The sequence below is a fragment of the Convolutriloba macropyga genome, chromosome 10 (assembly GCF_964194025.1).
Source record: "Convolutriloba macropyga chromosome 10, txConMacr16.3, whole genome shotgun sequence".
Lineage (NCBI taxonomy): Eukaryota > Metazoa > Xenacoelomorpha > Acoela > Convolutidae > Convolutriloba > Convolutriloba macropyga.
This window is the reverse complement of record NC_134477.1, coordinates 12,277,605-12,294,625: the sequence shown is the minus strand read 5'-3', so window position 1 is coordinate 12,294,625 and position 17,021 is coordinate 12,277,605. Positions and strand designations below refer to the sequence as shown.

The 17,021-nt window shown below is 34.9% G+C and overlaps 1 protein-coding gene across 2 annotated transcripts; it reads left to right on the top strand.

Annotated features, from left to right (window-relative positions):
* The first annotated feature begins 7,888 nt into the window (after window positions 1-7,888).
* On the top strand, window positions 7,889-16,370 carry LOC142348297 (glandular kallikrein, prostatic-like). Of its 2 annotated transcripts, XM_075399594.1 has the most exons (5): window positions 7,889-8,231; window positions 11,696-11,798; window positions 12,345-12,509; window positions 13,203-13,306; window positions 15,901-16,370. In XM_075399594.1, exons 1-5 carry the CDS (start codon window positions 7,940-7,942, stop codon window positions 16,137-16,139), a joined length of 903 nt encoding a protein of 300 aa, XP_075255709.1. In that variant the 5' UTR covers window positions 7,889-7,939; the 3' UTR covers window positions 16,140-16,370. The 2 variants fall into 2 exon arrangements, with proteins under 2 accessions (XP_075255709.1, XP_075255710.1); XM_075399595.1 differs by lacking the exon at window positions 12,345-12,509.
* The last annotated feature ends 651 nt before the right edge of the window (window positions 16,371-17,021 follow it).

The following is a 17,021-nucleotide window of genomic DNA, read 5'->3' as shown; positions in this document are numbered from 1 at the left end:
GACTCTGGCTCAATAACAACTCAATGACAATTTTAAGTCCAACCAAAACAAACAAATTACCTTCTATGAACTTGAAGTTGCCAAAATTTCTGTGTTGGAGATCATTGGGACTTCTTCTTAAACTTGAAGCACCCTTATTAAACCACAACGTATTCTATAGAGTGCTCAAAAGAGTACCAATACATCAAAGGTCTGGGAAGTGAAGCGCAGCTTCCGCTCTGTCATTCGAAGCAGAATTGATTGCTCTGTCAAAAGCTACCAAAACTTTTGCAGAGATTGCTAAGGGACATTATCACGCCTGCCGATGATCAAGTAGACTTCGGTAAGGCCCGGCTCCCCTTCCCGTGACCTCTAATCAGCAGTCTGATTGTCTTCCCACCTAAGTTTTCGGATATGAATGTTCGGCACTTCACAACTGTCATTACGATATTTGGTCTTTTCTTTCTTTTTGACGACGGCAGAAACGCTAACCATTGGTCGCTAGAGATAACCAAAATTCAAACGCATAGCAACAAGGTACATAGATGTGAAATCAAAGTTGTTACAGACTCTATGCGAGGGAGAGTTCAAAATTGGGATTGGGGTTCAAAAATTTATCCTTCTGCTAAATTAACACGGTGACGTTGTCGTTTCTTCAAATCAAGAATTGAAAATGGTTTCAAAATTCGCAGTTGCAATTATATGCATGGCCATTGTCCTTCTGGCCTCTATAGAAACAACAGGGAAGACAGGTTGTATGACAGATGAAAATTGTAAGCCTGGGAAGTTTTGCAATCCCAGGAGGATTTGCGTCCGACGTCCAGGAGCTGCAATCAAGCGACAATTGGGATACATGGAAGACTCCGATTGTGATGAAGAATCATTTTGCAGCGAACTGAAAATTTGCGTAATTGGGAAAGAACTTAGAGAAGCACCCCCTTACAAACACTTTGAACTACAATTTGAGTAACTAAGTTCATACAGTTAAACTTCTGATTATTCTGAAAGCTTGTAAACTTTAACCTTTCGGTTATATTTTTAATTTACATGTTTGGAAAGAAAAAAAAGTTCCTGCATGAGATCGGACCAGATCTCAACGTAGAGGTCTCTCAAAAAGTTATCATTTTGTCCCTTCCACCACAAAACCAGCAGAAACCGGAACGCGATTGAATCAGTTACCAAGAAAATACAAAAAATACGTTACCCTTGGACTTCAGAGAACAACGATAAGATTAATGAAGATTCGACCGAGCAACTGATTGTGATTAACACTATCAATTTGACAGCTTTGGACGCACTAGTCCTTATACATTTGTGGGTGACATAGTTGCACTGATTGGTTTTCTAGTTAAACCATAAATTAACAATGAAGAATTAAAATAATTCTCATCCCACAAGTTGCCATTGGTCCCTCAAATTGATATACTAAGCGGCGTCAGAGACAAAAGACGGAGTTAGGATTTACAATTTGTTTTGTCAGTAAGAAATGATTCGATTATTCGTCTAATCTATGCTTGATGTAAGTTTTTTAAAGACTTTGACAACGATTCGGGTGAACAGTTCAGTCCGAGAGGGAAGTGTAAAAAAATTGAAACAAGAATGTTAAAAATTGTTACTAATATTGTCTAAGCAGAAAAAGTAACATTAAAAAGTTAAGTAAAAAAATGAGAACGATGGCGAGAATACAAGTAAAAGCTGAAACTGAACAATTGCTTTTGAAAGCATTATCAGATAAATGCTTAAAATACAGTGTAGAACTTTTTACAAAGGACTGACGAAAGCTAATGAAAAAGATTTTCGAACTCATTTATCCATTATTCTTGCTCTATAAATACCGTTTAATTCTAGCATCAAGATTAGTACCACAGCTATTAAAACCAATTTTATTATTTTCCGTTAATTCTACCATTTCTTTATTTTCAGAGGCATAATAGTCTTCCTTGGTTTTGAATTTTTAAAAGTTCTTAGCTCTATTTGGTGAAATCAGTTTAAACTCAGCGATCTGGAAAAGAACTTGAAATTTTTTATGAGACTCAAATAGAAAACTTCTTGGTTTGATTTTGGCTTTCATTTGTTAGAGAATTAGGTGTGTGGTAATTGTGCATCTTTAAATTATAAATCTAACATTTTCTTCAAAACAGAGTTTGGAATCAGTCCAAAATTTGACATATTGAAATAGAAACATAGGTGGCTTTACAGAAATCAGTCTTCTATTCAAAAGAAACCGCTCCGCGAAAAGGAAATGGTATTTTTAGAGTTTTCTCACTGAGACAACGTACCGAGATAATTCCTCACTGAAACAATTAGTTCAGGCACAAACACCCTCACCATCACCACCTGAAAAAGACCAAAACGCAAACATAAAATCGCAAACAGAAACGAGAACAAACCAAACCACAACAACTAACGCAACAAAAGACAACAGCATCAAGAGACAGTGATGAATCAACAAAAAAGTGAATAAGTTGACCAATGGAGCAATCCTACCTTAGTATAGACCTGGAATTATAAAAACATCTATTAGTTCCTGGTGGGGGGGGGGGTAAATATTGAATTAAGTTACTCCGTTGAGGACTTCAGTTAAAGTTGATGCTAATTCTTTTCAAAAGTTCTGCCAAATTCTCGTCATACACAAAAATGAAATACAGGAAACGTTTTTTTGTCAGGCCAAATTCAAAGACGGTTGTTTTAATTCCAGCCAGATGTGAGGACATTACTTACAGTCCAGAAGAATTCCAATAATACCAAAAATTTATTCATGACAGCAGTTTTTTCATGCCTTATATAGGTCGAGGTCTGTCTTTCAATGATTTCAGATCTAGATTAGGGTAACGCGCATAAACAAACAAGCCAGAATCAAAACAATTAAAACATAATTAGACAGCCTATCAATAGAAAGCCTATTCTTGCCTGCATCTGCGTTCAAGAGAACGCAGATACAGGCAACAAAAAATACCTATCGAAGAACAGCTAACCCTTAAGGGAAAGTCAAAATTCCCGAAATGAACAGAAAGAATAATCTGCGGGAAGTTCGCTAGTACACATCCCGACGACACTAAAAGAACTAAAAAAATTCGGCAACAATTCATAACCAAAATGTAAGCGAAAAGCATACGAACGAAGAGTTATCTGTTTGAAACAACAAGAAAAATTATCGTTAATAACGAATTTTTCGAAAAAAAATAAAACTTCCCTAGTTTCACAACTCTTTATGGAATATTAGTTGATCGCAAAATTCTCATCAGTTCAAATCAAGAACAGATCAAGTTGTCATTTGGACTCATCTTACACTCATCATAAATAAAATCTATTAACAAATACACAATTGACAACCAAGAAATCAAAACTTGATAGAACCAGACTGTTTTATAAAATCGATTACGGCTAAATCAGAACATAACCAAAATGAGGAACTCGTTATTAGCTTTTCGATAAATTAACCACATTTTGTCATAAACCAACATTTGTACAATTAGGAAGAAGCGTTCACCGAAAAAAAAAACAAAAAATCGAGTTTTCAAAAATTACGAATTATAGGATTTGGGAACCAAAAACGAACATAAAGAACACCTTCCATCTTCAAGGAAACCAGCCGACATCTGATTAATTACACAATCAGACGCTAGACCAACTGTCAGCAACAGATAAGGGACAAAGCACCACAAATTTACGGGATCTATTACGTTTTCGATTTTTAGCGGTGAGTTTTATGATCTTCGAGCCATCTGAACTTTACTGCTTCAAAACATATGTTAGCTGAACATAAAGTGAATCCGACACTGACTATGCTTGATCACATATAGCTTTCTTTTTAGCCGTTCCTAACATGGTACTTAGACAGGTATTGGCTACCGGGGGGGGGGGTTCATGACTTGTGTTTCATCGTAGGCAATCATCTTCGTAGGAAGATTTAAAAATTAAGAGTCTCTATGTCGCAAGGATGGCAACAAGAGTATAAGGCTAGTTAGGACTCGAAGAGGCTTTGAGGTTTTCTGTTTTTTTTAATAAGTGAGCGAGCAAGAAACTGTATAAAGTTTGTAAAAGTTGTTTCAGTGAACAAAATTGAAGAACGAGCAAAAAAGAGTGTTTTTTTGTTCCTGCTTTTTTTTGAAACAGCGCGAGTAATGTAGGTGTGAAAAATTTTTGCTAAGCGAGCAAACTTTTTTCAGGTGCGGCCTTTTCAAGCGCTTTTTCTGTTTTTTGAAACTTTACTGTTAGGTTGCTTTGATAGCGGTTCGAATGCATAAGGGAGTTTAAACGCTAATTAGAAAGTTTTTCAACTTAATTTCCGGTTTATGGCTATTTTAGCGATTTCTGGCCTAATATTGTGTAATATTGCTTGTAAATATATTGCTTGTAGTTGTTAGTAAATGTAAGCTTAATGATCGTGGGCAGTTTCTTTTTACAAATTAAATAAATAAAGTTTCATTGGTACCAAGCAATTTATCTCTTTGAATTTTTGAATTTTGACAAAAAGATTAGAAAAACTGTTAAATTTACTCTAAATTTCCTAGTTTTTTTTGCTATTGTTTTACCTTTGTATCTGTACTTGTACAAATTGAAAAGTAAATTGAATTTGTTTTTTTTTTTGTTTAAATTACTTTTTGTCAAATCTAGGTTGTTTTTAATCAATTAGTATTTTCTTCTATTTTCTCTGATGCTCACTGCGATCAGAAACTAGAAATTCGACAGACTGAATTTTTGGCAATAGTATCTTTAAGTCTTTTCCGGAGTTCTACCGGCTATGTTTATTAGTTTATAACCATTTTTGGGGGCATGTGGGGCTCTGTGAAAATAAACACCGAAGAAAAGCTAAGAAATCACAAAAGTTTGGCAAGAGTGCACCCAAAAATGTCCAAAAACACACGAACGACAGCTTCGACCAAAAATTTTACCTGGGGACTTTAAATCCCATAGGGATCTCTTTGGCGCAGGAGAAAACGGTAGGGATATACACCGATAATTTTTGGGCATAATGAGTTTTTTTTTAATTTTGTACATTGGCTACACATTTTAGATCGCACGGTTCACCCCACAACAACACGTTTTTTGTATTAGACTGTGGTGGTATCTAGAAAAATTGGCTTTCTTTCTATTAGTACAATTTTATATGTTCAATTTGATAACACTTCACAAAATTTGTTGAATCTTTCAATACCGAGATAACTGTCTAAATGATTTTTCAAAGCAGGTTTTAGATGTGAATTACAGTTTTTTTGCTCAACTGCGGGATCCGAGCGTGACTGCCCAGGTTCAAGTGCCAGACGGAAGTGACCTCTGACCAGACCCAAGTCCGACGGAAACGATGTGTTTCCAGACTAGAATTATAGTGTCCGGAAGTTGGTTCGAGGATACAAAAGTCTGGAAAATGGTGTGATTTTGGTCTGGCTTTGTCAGGTATATTCTAATCAGAGTCCTCCTTCACGCACACATCATACTATCAGAAGTAATTTCTGACTGGTGTTGTTCTGATCATTAGTTGGTTCCGTCTGGTAATGGTTTGATCATGTGTCCTATTCGAGCTCAAAAAAGTATGATCAGGACACGAGCGCAGACTAATCCGATTAGAAAAGCTTTTGAGCGCAACTTAGTCTGATTTTAGGATCAGCTAGTCAAAAGACTCTCGGAGAAGTTTCTCAAAATGATTTTTTAAAAACTTTAGCCTGAGATTTTTTCTTGATTTGCTGGTGGTGTTTCCGCCCTTCTTTCTCGCCCAATCTTGAAACCGACTGCAGCGGAGTTACTAACTAGGAAATATAATTCAGTAAAAACCGTGCCCAAAAACTCTCCCAATCACAACAAAAGAAAACAAACATATACATATTATTAAAGCTAAAGAGCTATTGAAAATTATCTCAAACTGGTTAAAAAGAACAACTTTTGAGGTCTTCCTGCTTATTATGGCGGTGTTTTTTTAAATATACAAAAATTTGGAGCGTCTTGTTTATTTCTTCTGAGCTATATTGCCAATTTCTTTTTTTTCTACGTTTTAAAAGGGCGTAAGTATATTGATCCTCACATAGCAGGCGCCATTTTATGATTTAGGCAAGATCCGAATGACTTAGATTGGTTTTTTGCCAAAATTCATTTTTTTTTCTAATTCACGGGGTCGGGTCTTAGCAAAACTAATAAAGATAATGGTTTTCTAGAGCAGAATTCACTTGCCTGGCAATTCAGATTTTGCGACGGGAATTTTGTACCGGCTGGAGATGTATTATTTGCTAGGGGCTTTTCATCTTTAAAAAAAACTGTTGCAAGAAATGTGAAAAAAAAAATTGCGTCAGATCTTGTCAATTCATTTCATGTGATTGCAAAACAAAAGTGGAGACATTGAATGCTCATGAGAAGACTCAATACAAGTAACAAGTCGGAGAGTGGCTGGGCTAGTGGGACATAAGGGTGATACTTAATACCGTTTTAAGAGGTACATTTTGACCAATAGGCAAATAAATTTTTTGGAACCGTACCATAGAAATTTGGATTTAACTTTATATTTTGCCATTCTCAGTTTTTAAGCTTTCCGACACACCATAAAATCCATCGTAATTTTGGAAAATTTTATCTAAGGTAAGCAAGTCCAGAAACCCCAAAGATTTTAAGTTAGGAAACTTGCCGACTGTAACTGGTTAGATCACTTGATACATTCTCACCAGCAATTGACAACCGCTACGAAACTTTCTTTTAAAACTGAAGTTTAATTACTGTAGCCTCCATTGGGTTTAATAGAATTTTAAATTCTTCCAATTTTTTCTCTCAATTTTTTACAAAGCAAGAGTGAGTGGTGACAAAAGTGTTGCCAAAAAAGTTTAAAATCAAATACAAAGTTCTTCACCTACTGCCAATTTTTTAAAATAGCCAACGGGCACATAGCTATGGGCAAATTTTTCACGGATGGATTTTAAGTTTAAAAATTTTTGAGTTGCTGGGTGTTTATACAATCAAAATGAATATGACTTGTCTACATCGTGCTAGATAAAATTATTTTTGTAATCTGATCGAAATAGTTGCTAATAATGAATAACTATTTTATGCTACCGAATTGTAAGATTGTTAATGTAAATGTATGCATTCGGACATCAAGTGTTTTTTTTGTAAAACCGATCTCATTAAATATTTTGAAATCACGACATTTTTTTGCTTTTCTGGCAAAAACCTTAGTGCCCAGTCTGTCAAAATTGAGCCATAAATCTATCAAAAAATGGCCGCGCTTGACTCAAATGGGCAATGGAAAGTGGTTGCATCAGATAATGACAGGCCAAAATTGTCTATGATAAGTATTGTAGTTTGCCTGAGACAATTACCGTTAAATTTGTACCACAGAACAGAACCCAGGGAAACCAAAATAGTTGCCGATTCAGTTTTTTTCCTTCTTGTTGTTAATCGCTTCCTAATACACGCCTAACTTTCAGTTTAAATCAAGTATTTTGTCTCTTCGTAAAGCGGCAAAAATCAAAATCCTTCGGAAAACGAGATAAGTAAAATGACAGCAGAAAATTGAGAGCCAAAAATTTCTAATTAGCATCATTTTGCACTTTAGTCTATTATACCAACGCCGATCGTGCAAGATCGTGTACGTTTCTTTCAAGATAGGCGGCGTGCAAAATCTTACATCTTGCAAAATGTGTATCATTTTTAAGAATCCTGCTAGATCTTTTGGGATAAGGGTCGGGGTCCGACTCTTCGAATGACATCGGTCAAGACTAATTGGAAGTTTTTTTGCTTGCATGGGAAAGATGTTATTTTTGTTTTTTTTTTAAAAAAAACACGATTTCACAGCGACAAAGAAAACCTTTGTTTGAATTGTCAAATTTGGCCTTAAAGTTGAAGAGAAACGATAGTGACAGCAAATCAAAGAACAAAGTTGATAGCCAAAGTAAACAATAGACTTAATTGTGAACTATTAATACAATAAGATCAATTAATTGACAAGCACTGAATAAACGAGATATTATGCATCATTATGGTTCGGAAAATTCAGTATATGGCAGCATTACTATTTTCAGTTACATTATCTTTAATCAAATCAATTAATTCAGTTATTCTTTCACCCGATAATGGAGAACAACAATCGTTAAAGGCTCACTTTAATAAAGTTACGACAATATTTCTTGTGAACGGCCAGAACGCGACAGATCCCAGACCCTTCTTCGTAAATGTGTCTGTGAAACCCGAGGAGGGTCTGTACTGCGGCGGGGCTATTATTGCACCTTTGTGGGTTCTGACCGCAGCTCATTGCATTGATCCTTTTCCAGGTGAGGTTTCCCTGTTTTCAAATTTGTTCACGATTACGAAAGGGGTTGCATAAATACTCCGCCGCAGTGAGTGCTGCATCCTAATTAAACCCAAATTCCTTTTATCCGGCTCCCAGAACGGGCTTATAAAGTTATGTGTAATCAAATGCTGAGTTATCATAACTAACAATTCAATTGTTTTTTGTCGAAGGTTTAGGCGAAAGATGTTTATCATGTTTTTTTTTATAAACGAAATGAAATACTGATGTCAAAAAGTACTTTTTAAGTTCATTTCTTGTAGATAATGAAAACAATACACGTAAAAAGATAGTTGCGGAAAATGTGACAATCAGTTTTTGAAATCAGTTTTTGAAATCACACCCTAGTTGAGAAATCTTTGGTTTTTAAACGTAAGAAATTGTCGGTATTGTCGGTTTTTTCTAGCCAAAAACGACGGAAGCCCTTACGATTTTTTCGTCGGTATTGTCGTTTTTGTTCGGTATTTAATATAAGAAAGGTTCGGTATTGCCGTTTTTTAACGTAAGAGAGATTCGGTATCGTCGTTTTTTAACGTAACAGAGATTCGGTATTGTCGTTTTTAAACGTAAGAGAGATTCGGTATCGTCGTTTTTTAACGTAAGAGAGATTTGGTATTGTCGTTTTTTAACGTAAGGGAGATTCGGTATCGTTGAGAGAAACATTAAGAACTATCATATTTTGAATTTTCCTACCACGAATAAACATGGAAGAAATATCGGTCGGCACGTTCTGTTTCAAACGTAACCAACCGTCAAAGAGCTTACTTGTAAACTACAAGAAAGTATGTCCAATCCCAGTGAGAGTGAATTATTTAACAAAATTTACATCAATTTTCAACAAGTATGTTACATTCTAAAATTCAAAAATAATCAAGAAATTTATATTTGCATAACTAGTTTGGCCAACGAGCTAAAGAAAAATTATCAGGAGTTTTGCACACATTTCCAGAATTTTTCTTTGAGACGTACGTTTGAAATTCCTGCAAAAAGAACGCTATCGTAACGTTTGACTGCATTATGAACAGAAATATCAATTTTCCCAATGGAAAAATCCGACAATTTTTTGCGTCCAAAACCGAACATACCAACGATTTCTTATGTTTAAATACCGAACATACCGAATCTTTCTTAAATTCCGAACCGAATATACCGAATCTCGCAAAACCGAACATACCGAAGGTTTCTTATTTTCTAGACCGAACATACCGACAATTTCTTTCATTTGAAACCGATCATACCGAACAAACCGAACATGCCGACAATTTCTTACGTAGAAAACCGAACATACCGAACTTTTCTTGCGTCGTTTTTGTTCGGTCTTCTCAACTAGGGAAAAATGCAATAAATCCGTGGTATTATTTCTGAATAGCTTTGGCAAGCCATGAGCATTGATTTGGTGTAATATATAGGGAAGATCTCAGCCAATAGGGAAAAGGTTAGAATAATTTCCGGATTGACATATATTTTTGTTTAATTTTTGAGAATTATGTGCTCTAAGTCGTGTCCTGACAAAACAGTCCCGGAAAAAAATAGTCCCAAATTGCAAAAAAATCCCAGACAAAGCAGTCCCAGACAAAATTGTCCAATGAAAGCAGACAAAATAGACCCGAATAAAAATCGAAATAATTGTAAATATACTATACAAACAATTAAACAACATACTGTTTGAGTTAAGTTTCTGGTTGCCTTGATTTTAAATGTTGTGAATTAGGATGAAACTAATAATTTTTCCCAAATACGTTATTTGGTTATTTGGTAAAAAACTGTTTTCTAATCAGCGTAATATTGGTTGAATGAAATACAGTCATATGAATAACAAAATGAGTTTTCTTGTTAGTTGGTGTGCATATGTTTAACTCCGCGTACTTGTGAATGTATTGTCTGGGTTCTTGGGACTGTTCTGTTTGGGATTGCTTTGTATGGAACTGTTTTGGATGTTAACCGCTCTAAGTATTTGTGGAATTTGCCAAAAGCAATAGTTAATACGTAATTGTTCTCAAAGCCAGAAACGAAATATTCTTGACCAACGTTTCAAAACTGACGTAATTGTAAATATACATATTTGCTCGGGAATAATGACTTAGGTGGAAGAAGTTATATGAGAGAGTAATAATTAAAATCAGCAGGTTTAATAACAATGTATGTATCAAACCGGATAATGATGTAGACATAACTGCACTTTAATTTTGGTTATCGTTTGTAACATTGTTTGAATTTTTGCTTGTTTTTGATTTGTTCCAAAAAAGAACAAAAAATGTAGGCAGTGTTTTACTACAGCATTTAACAAAATTTTTGACAGTTAGGTAACAATCTTTTCAAAATTTCTAAAAATTTTTATCGGATAACACTAGTACGAATACTGCGACTGATATAAAATGCTCTATAATATTGGTAGGTGGGTTGGGTAGGTTATTGGGAGATATTGGTTGGTGAAAACCCTAGCCGTTGGGAACTGCAAACAAAAATATTAGCCACAAAAATGTTTTTGTTGACCTCGCTCCTGGATTCCTCTTTACAAACATTCGAAACTCATCAATATTTTAGTTAAAAAATTCTCCAAATTACGCAATAGCATTTTTAGATCCCATAACAGTTCAAATTTAATAGAACTGTAATTACTTGGCTCTTTTTTGTCAAAAGTTGAAAATTTGGATATATCTAATCTTGGGGGGCTAAATTAAAAAAAAGATCTATCTGTTTTCCTTGAGTCGAATTTTTTGTGCAACTAATTTCCCAATTCGGAAATAAAACGGTGGAAAATAGCAAAGGTTTTGTTATTAACATTTTTTAAAAATTTTGCACAAAACTATGGCATGACCACAAAAAATACGGCTCTCGGAGCTTTGAAAAAAAACACGGCTCTCGGAGTTTTTAAAATAAGCAAAACCCAAAAAGAATTGATGACGACAAAAGCGTTTTTATGCCCCAATAAATTTTATGCAGTTCAATTTGTCTTTTCAAAAATATATATCCCAACGATTGGCGAGAAAAGGCTGAACACGATTTTCAAAAAAACATTCATTTTGTATTCGTTACAATAAAGTGTCGGTGCCAAAATAGCCCGAGAGAGATTTAATAACTTGATACCACTAGAAAAAATTCTAATGTCTTTTTATTGTCAGCTTGTTAAACACTTTCAAAAAAAGCCGCCTCTCTTCTAAAAACACTCTCTTATTATACACTCTTTTAAAAAGTTAACTGTTGCGCTCAGTGTATTCTTGTACGTCAGCTTGCCCCCGTCATCTATGTCGAAGCTTTTTTTTTAAATATTGGATCATTCAATGGCACAAAAAGAAAGCAGATAAAAGTTAAGGTGTCTATTTTGAATATAGTTCTCCAAAGATTAATGTTAACGTAACACATACACAAGAAATAGCAAGCTTGAGACAATTTTGAGTTGACCAATTTTCTGATCTCATCGACGATAATCATCAGATTATTTTTTAGTTGATGAAATCAAAGTAGTCGTTGGGGACTACACAAAGAAGAATTCAACAAAACAGCATTTCAACGTCAGGCACAAATATCCACATGAAGAATTCGCATTCAGGTACCATATATTCAATTATATTGCTTGCCTGGTTCTTTTTCAACTAAAATTAGTGTGATAACTTTTTTCCCAAAAACTAAACTCAACAAATTATTGATTTTTGTGCAGTATAAGCATTTAATTTATCTGCTGAAAACATCTCTCCAACACAGCTAACTAAGTATGGACCAACGACTTGCGCTTGGATTTGCAGGTCTAAATTCAAGTAAGTCTTGGTCAAGGTTTGGAGAGTCTTGGAACGTCCAAAACAATTCTGGGAAACGCAAAAAAAACAGCCAAAAAATTGTTCAAATTAGGTCCGGAATTGCTTTTAATTGTATTTTTTTCTGCTCAAGTGGTATTGAGAAAAATTTTGAGCCATTTATTATCATTTCTCAAGCGATAACAAATTTTGCAGTATTGCTGTTCCCATGAAACAGGAAACAGCTTGATCGTTATTTAGTTCTTTTTTAAAAAATCGAAACTGCGTTAAAAGTAACATATCATGATGCAGTGCCGATTTGCTATGTTACTATGATCCGGCAAAAAGAAAAATAATAATTTCAGTTCATTTATACGCTACGATTCAGCGTATGATATTGGCTTGATCAGGCTGGAAACACCAGTTACAGATCCCCAGGCTGTCATTCCTCTGTGCAATCGAAAACCACCCAGAGGTCGCATGTTCGGAATGTGCGGAATTGGGTCCACAACAATCAGAGGCAGATTCCCGTGAGTTCAAACAGCCGATGATCAGAAAAATCATAAAGTCGGCTTTGCATGATCTGTAAAATTCAATTTTCACAAGAGTTTTTGAACGAACACATGAACGCACCAAAATTTTGAACGAGGCAATGTCTGGATCATAGGCAATATTGGTCTGCCTGGGTATTTTCATACGCAAAAAGGGTCGTCTGGATGGGTATTTCAAAAAGATTTTGAACGAGGACCTCAACCTGGGAAGTGCATCCTTTGTCCCCTAAACCTCTCTTTCCCAAGAATCTCTTCTGATTAAGTGAGCTTGCTAATAGAATTGGCCGCATTGATTGTGCCAATTTTGTGTCCATGAATTAAAAAATTCAGTTATGAACGATTTATAGATTATGAAATTATTATAATACTATGTGCAGAATTGATTTTAACGATGTAATATTTCTGATAGATTACATAACTAAACATAACTTTCGCCTTACTTCTACTATGGCTCACTTTGCGTTCACCACTGTAATCAACTTAGCAACAAAAGAAACACAACCCACATGCTAGGTCATCAAAATGTCCTTACGGTCATAGTAGAATGATGCCGGCTAGCAAAAATTGGAAATTTGACTTATCGCCATTTTACTGGACGTTTTGTTCTTTAATGCTAATGTAGTACCGGATAAAAATAAGATTTTGGTTTGTTGGAGAAAAAGGATGTTTCAGACCTGAAGTATTGCAAGAAACGTTCCTGTGGGAATACAAGATGACAATTTTGGACATTGACGATGACCATTTCTTCACTGGATCTCTCTGCATGCACAACACTGGTGAGAAAATGAGAGACCCGGACTTTGTTTGATTTCATACTAGGTCATGATTCTTGTTAACCATACTAGGTCATATATGATTCTTAGTAACCATACTAGGTCATATATGATTCTTAGTAACCATAGCTTAGGTAATATATGATTCTTAGTAACCATAGCTTAGGTCATATATGATTCTTAGTAACCATAGCTTAGGTCATATATGATTCTTAGTAACCATAGCTTAGGTCACATATGATTCTTAGTAACCATACTAGTTCATATATGATTCTTAGTAACCATACTAGGTCATATGTGATTCTAAGTAACCATAGCTTAGGTCATATATGATTTTTAGTAAACATACTAGGTCATATATGAATCTTAGTAACCATACTAGGTCATATATGATTCTTAGTAACCATACTAGGTCATATATGATTCTTAGTAACCATACTAGGTCATATATGATTCTTAGTAACCATAGCTTAGGTCATATATGATTCTTAGTAACCATAGCTTAGGTCATATATGATTCTTAGTAACCATAGCTTAGGTCATATATGATTCTTAGTAACCATAGCTTAGGTCATATATGATTCTTAGTAACCATACTAGTTCATATATGATTCTTAGTAACCATACTAGTTCCTATATGATTCTTAGTAACCATACTAGGTCATATATGGTTCTAAGTAACCATAGCTTAGGTCATATATGATTCTTAGTAACCATACTAGGTCATATATGATTCTTAGTAACCATACTAGGTCATATATGATTCTTAGTAACCATACTAGGTCATATATGATTCTTAGTATTCATAGCTTAGGTCATATATGATTCTTAATAACCATACTAGGTCATATATGATTCTTAGTAACCATACTAGGTCATATATGATTCTTAGTAACCATACTAGGACATATATGATTCTTAGTAACCATAGCTTAGGTCATATATGATTCTTAGTAACCATAGCTTAGGTCATAAATGATTCTTAGTAAACATAGCTTAGGTCATATATGATTCTTAGTAACCATAGCTTAGGTCATATATGATTCTTAGTAACCATAGCTTAGGTCATATATGATTCTTAGTAACCATAGCTTAGGTCATATATGATTCTTAGTAACCATAGCTTAGGTCATATATGATTCTTAGTAACCATACTATTTCATATATGATTCTTAGTAACCATACTAGTTCCTATATGATTCTTAGTAACCATACTAGGTCATATATGATTCTTGGTAACCATACTAGGTCAAATATGATTCTTAGTAACCATACTAGGTCATATATGATTCTTAGTAACCATAGCTTAGGTCATATATGATTCTTAGTAACCATAGCTTAGGTCATATATGAGCCTTAGTAACCATAGCTTAGGTCATATATGATTCTTAGTAACCATAGCTTAGGTCATATTTGATTCTTAGTAACCATAGCTTAGGTCATATTTGATTCTTAGTAACCATACTAGGTCATATATGATTCTTAGTAACCATACTAGGTCATATATGATTCTTAGTAACCATAGCTTAGGTCCTAAATGATTCTTAGTAATCATACTAGGTCATACATGATTCTTAGTAAACATACTAGGTCATATATGATTCTTAGTAACCATACTAGGTCATATATGATTCTTAGTTACCATACTAGGTCATACATGATTCTTAGTAGCAATACTATGTCATATATGATTCTTAGTAACCATACTAGGTCATATATGATTCTTAGTAACCATACTAGGACATATATGATTCTTAGTAACCATACTAGGTCATACATGATTCTTAGTAGCAATACTATGTCAAATATGATATGTATGATTTCTTAGGAGTCTTACAAATATCATACATGGTTTCTTAGTAATCATTCAAGGATCATATATGATTTCTTTGGTTTCATAGTAGGATCGTACAAAGAAATCATGAAATCATAAATGATCCTTGTATGAAATCAAAGGAACCCGGGAACTGTTCTTTTAATGTGCTTGCGAAACTTTTCCTAGCTTGAAGGCAAAAATTGTTACCTCAAATAACTTCACGGAAATTTGTGTGACCCGTTTTTATTAGAGGTTACAAGATGTGTCTGTGTAATAAAACAATTCAATGGCAGGGGTATTGAATTGTTTCCATTTAAGGAAGCAAAATTCTTCCTTCTTAAGTGGAAGTGATCGCGACCTGATGCTGCAAAGACGTGATCAAATCAAATATCAAGATATGGATCTATTCTGCCCCCCCTGCAGCGTTTTTATACCCCCATTGACAATTTGGAATTTATGGACGTGAACCTAGGGGTGTAAAAGTTATAATCCCCCTAAGCTCGGGGTGGGGGGGGGGAAGACATCCGATTATGCATCGACGATGCATCAATTTTGACACACGAGGGATTTCAATCAATGTGCAGAATATTCACTTCTATGACCAGATCTTTTAAATGTTAACATTTCTTTTGATCTATTCTGCCCCCCCCCTCACCCACCTTACTTATTGGCCATGTGGACCACCTGATATGTTGCCATATAACAACAAAATTTAAGAATTTAAATGAGGGAATAAAACCGCGGGGAGGGGGGTTCAAAACAGTCTCCATTTCTTGTTTAGTTCTGAACAGCTGTGCTAGTGGGGGTGACAGTGGATCTCCTCTCTACCTAATGAGCGATGATTGGTTGAATCAAGTTCAATGTCTGTACGGAGTCACAACTAGCAGGTCCAAAAGGGAACGCAATCAATACAATGACTACAAATATATTGGCAACATGTATTTTGCCAGTGTGCCTGCATTTCATAAATGGATTGTAAAAACCATCCAGAAAAGCTATCAGGGAGAGAAAGTTGACTGACCCATGACTTTCAAATTTGTTTATTATCGAATGTCTTCACTGAAATGGCAATCTTTTGAATTTTGAACTAATAATTTCATGGGTTGACTGAAAGTTTTAACCATCCCGGACCTACCTCACATATTATTTCAGTGCTGAATCATTAAATTTCAATTATGTGTTTTATTATGTCAAGTTTGCTGATCATGACACTTTATAGACTGTTTATGATGTATTTTTAGCTTCTGCTATGTCGATGGGCTGCATAGTATGAAATAATAAACTTCTTTTTGTCTTGACAGAATGAATCATAAACTGTCTTTTGTCTGCAAAGCATGATTTTTAAGATGCCCAGGATGCAAAGTATTAGCTTGATTTAAGATGCGCAGGATGCGTAGTATTCGCTCAAAATTAGCATTATGAGTAATAGAAGCAGTTTTCTGTTTGCCTTTCTACTCATTTCGCCTCTATATTTTGCCGCGCTTTGTTTGAACAAGCCTCTCAAGTGGGACTCAATTTGCAAAATAGACGCTGTGCTGAGCATAAATTTTAGCATTTTTATTAAGCATAAATTTTGTTTACAGTAATTTGGCTAAAATCATGTAATCATGTAGTCAAAATCAAAATCGTGTGTTTGTACGATTGAGTTTTAGTTGTTGCACGTTTTGAATTCACAAGATTTGAATTCTCCTCATTCACACGTACAGCCAAAAAAATCACAGCCGGAGGTCGGAGATCGGTGGTCGGTGGTCGGTTTCAGGAGGTTGGAGGTCGAATAACAGCGTCTGATGCGCTCGGATCTGGTCCGATTGGCCGAATGAGTGAAGACCGAAGGTTGTCGATCCCGTCCAGCTGAACAAAATTAAAGGAAACCTAAACATTTGAACGTCAAAATTACTTTAG

Bases quoted from the DNA above. Each gene is read 5' to 3' on its own strand.
- LOC142348297 (XM_075399594.1), top strand. From the start codon at position 7,940: ATGGTTCGGAAAATTCAGTATATGGCAGCATTACTATTTTCAGTTACA. The intron at 11,799-12,344 runs GTACCATATATT...TAATAATTTCAG, and splicing joins CATGAAGAATTCGCATTCAG to TTCATTTATACGCTACGATT. The intron at 13,307-15,900 runs GTGAGAAAATGA...TTTCTTGTTTAG, and splicing joins TCTCTGCATGCACAACACTG to TTCTGAACAGCTGTGCTAGT.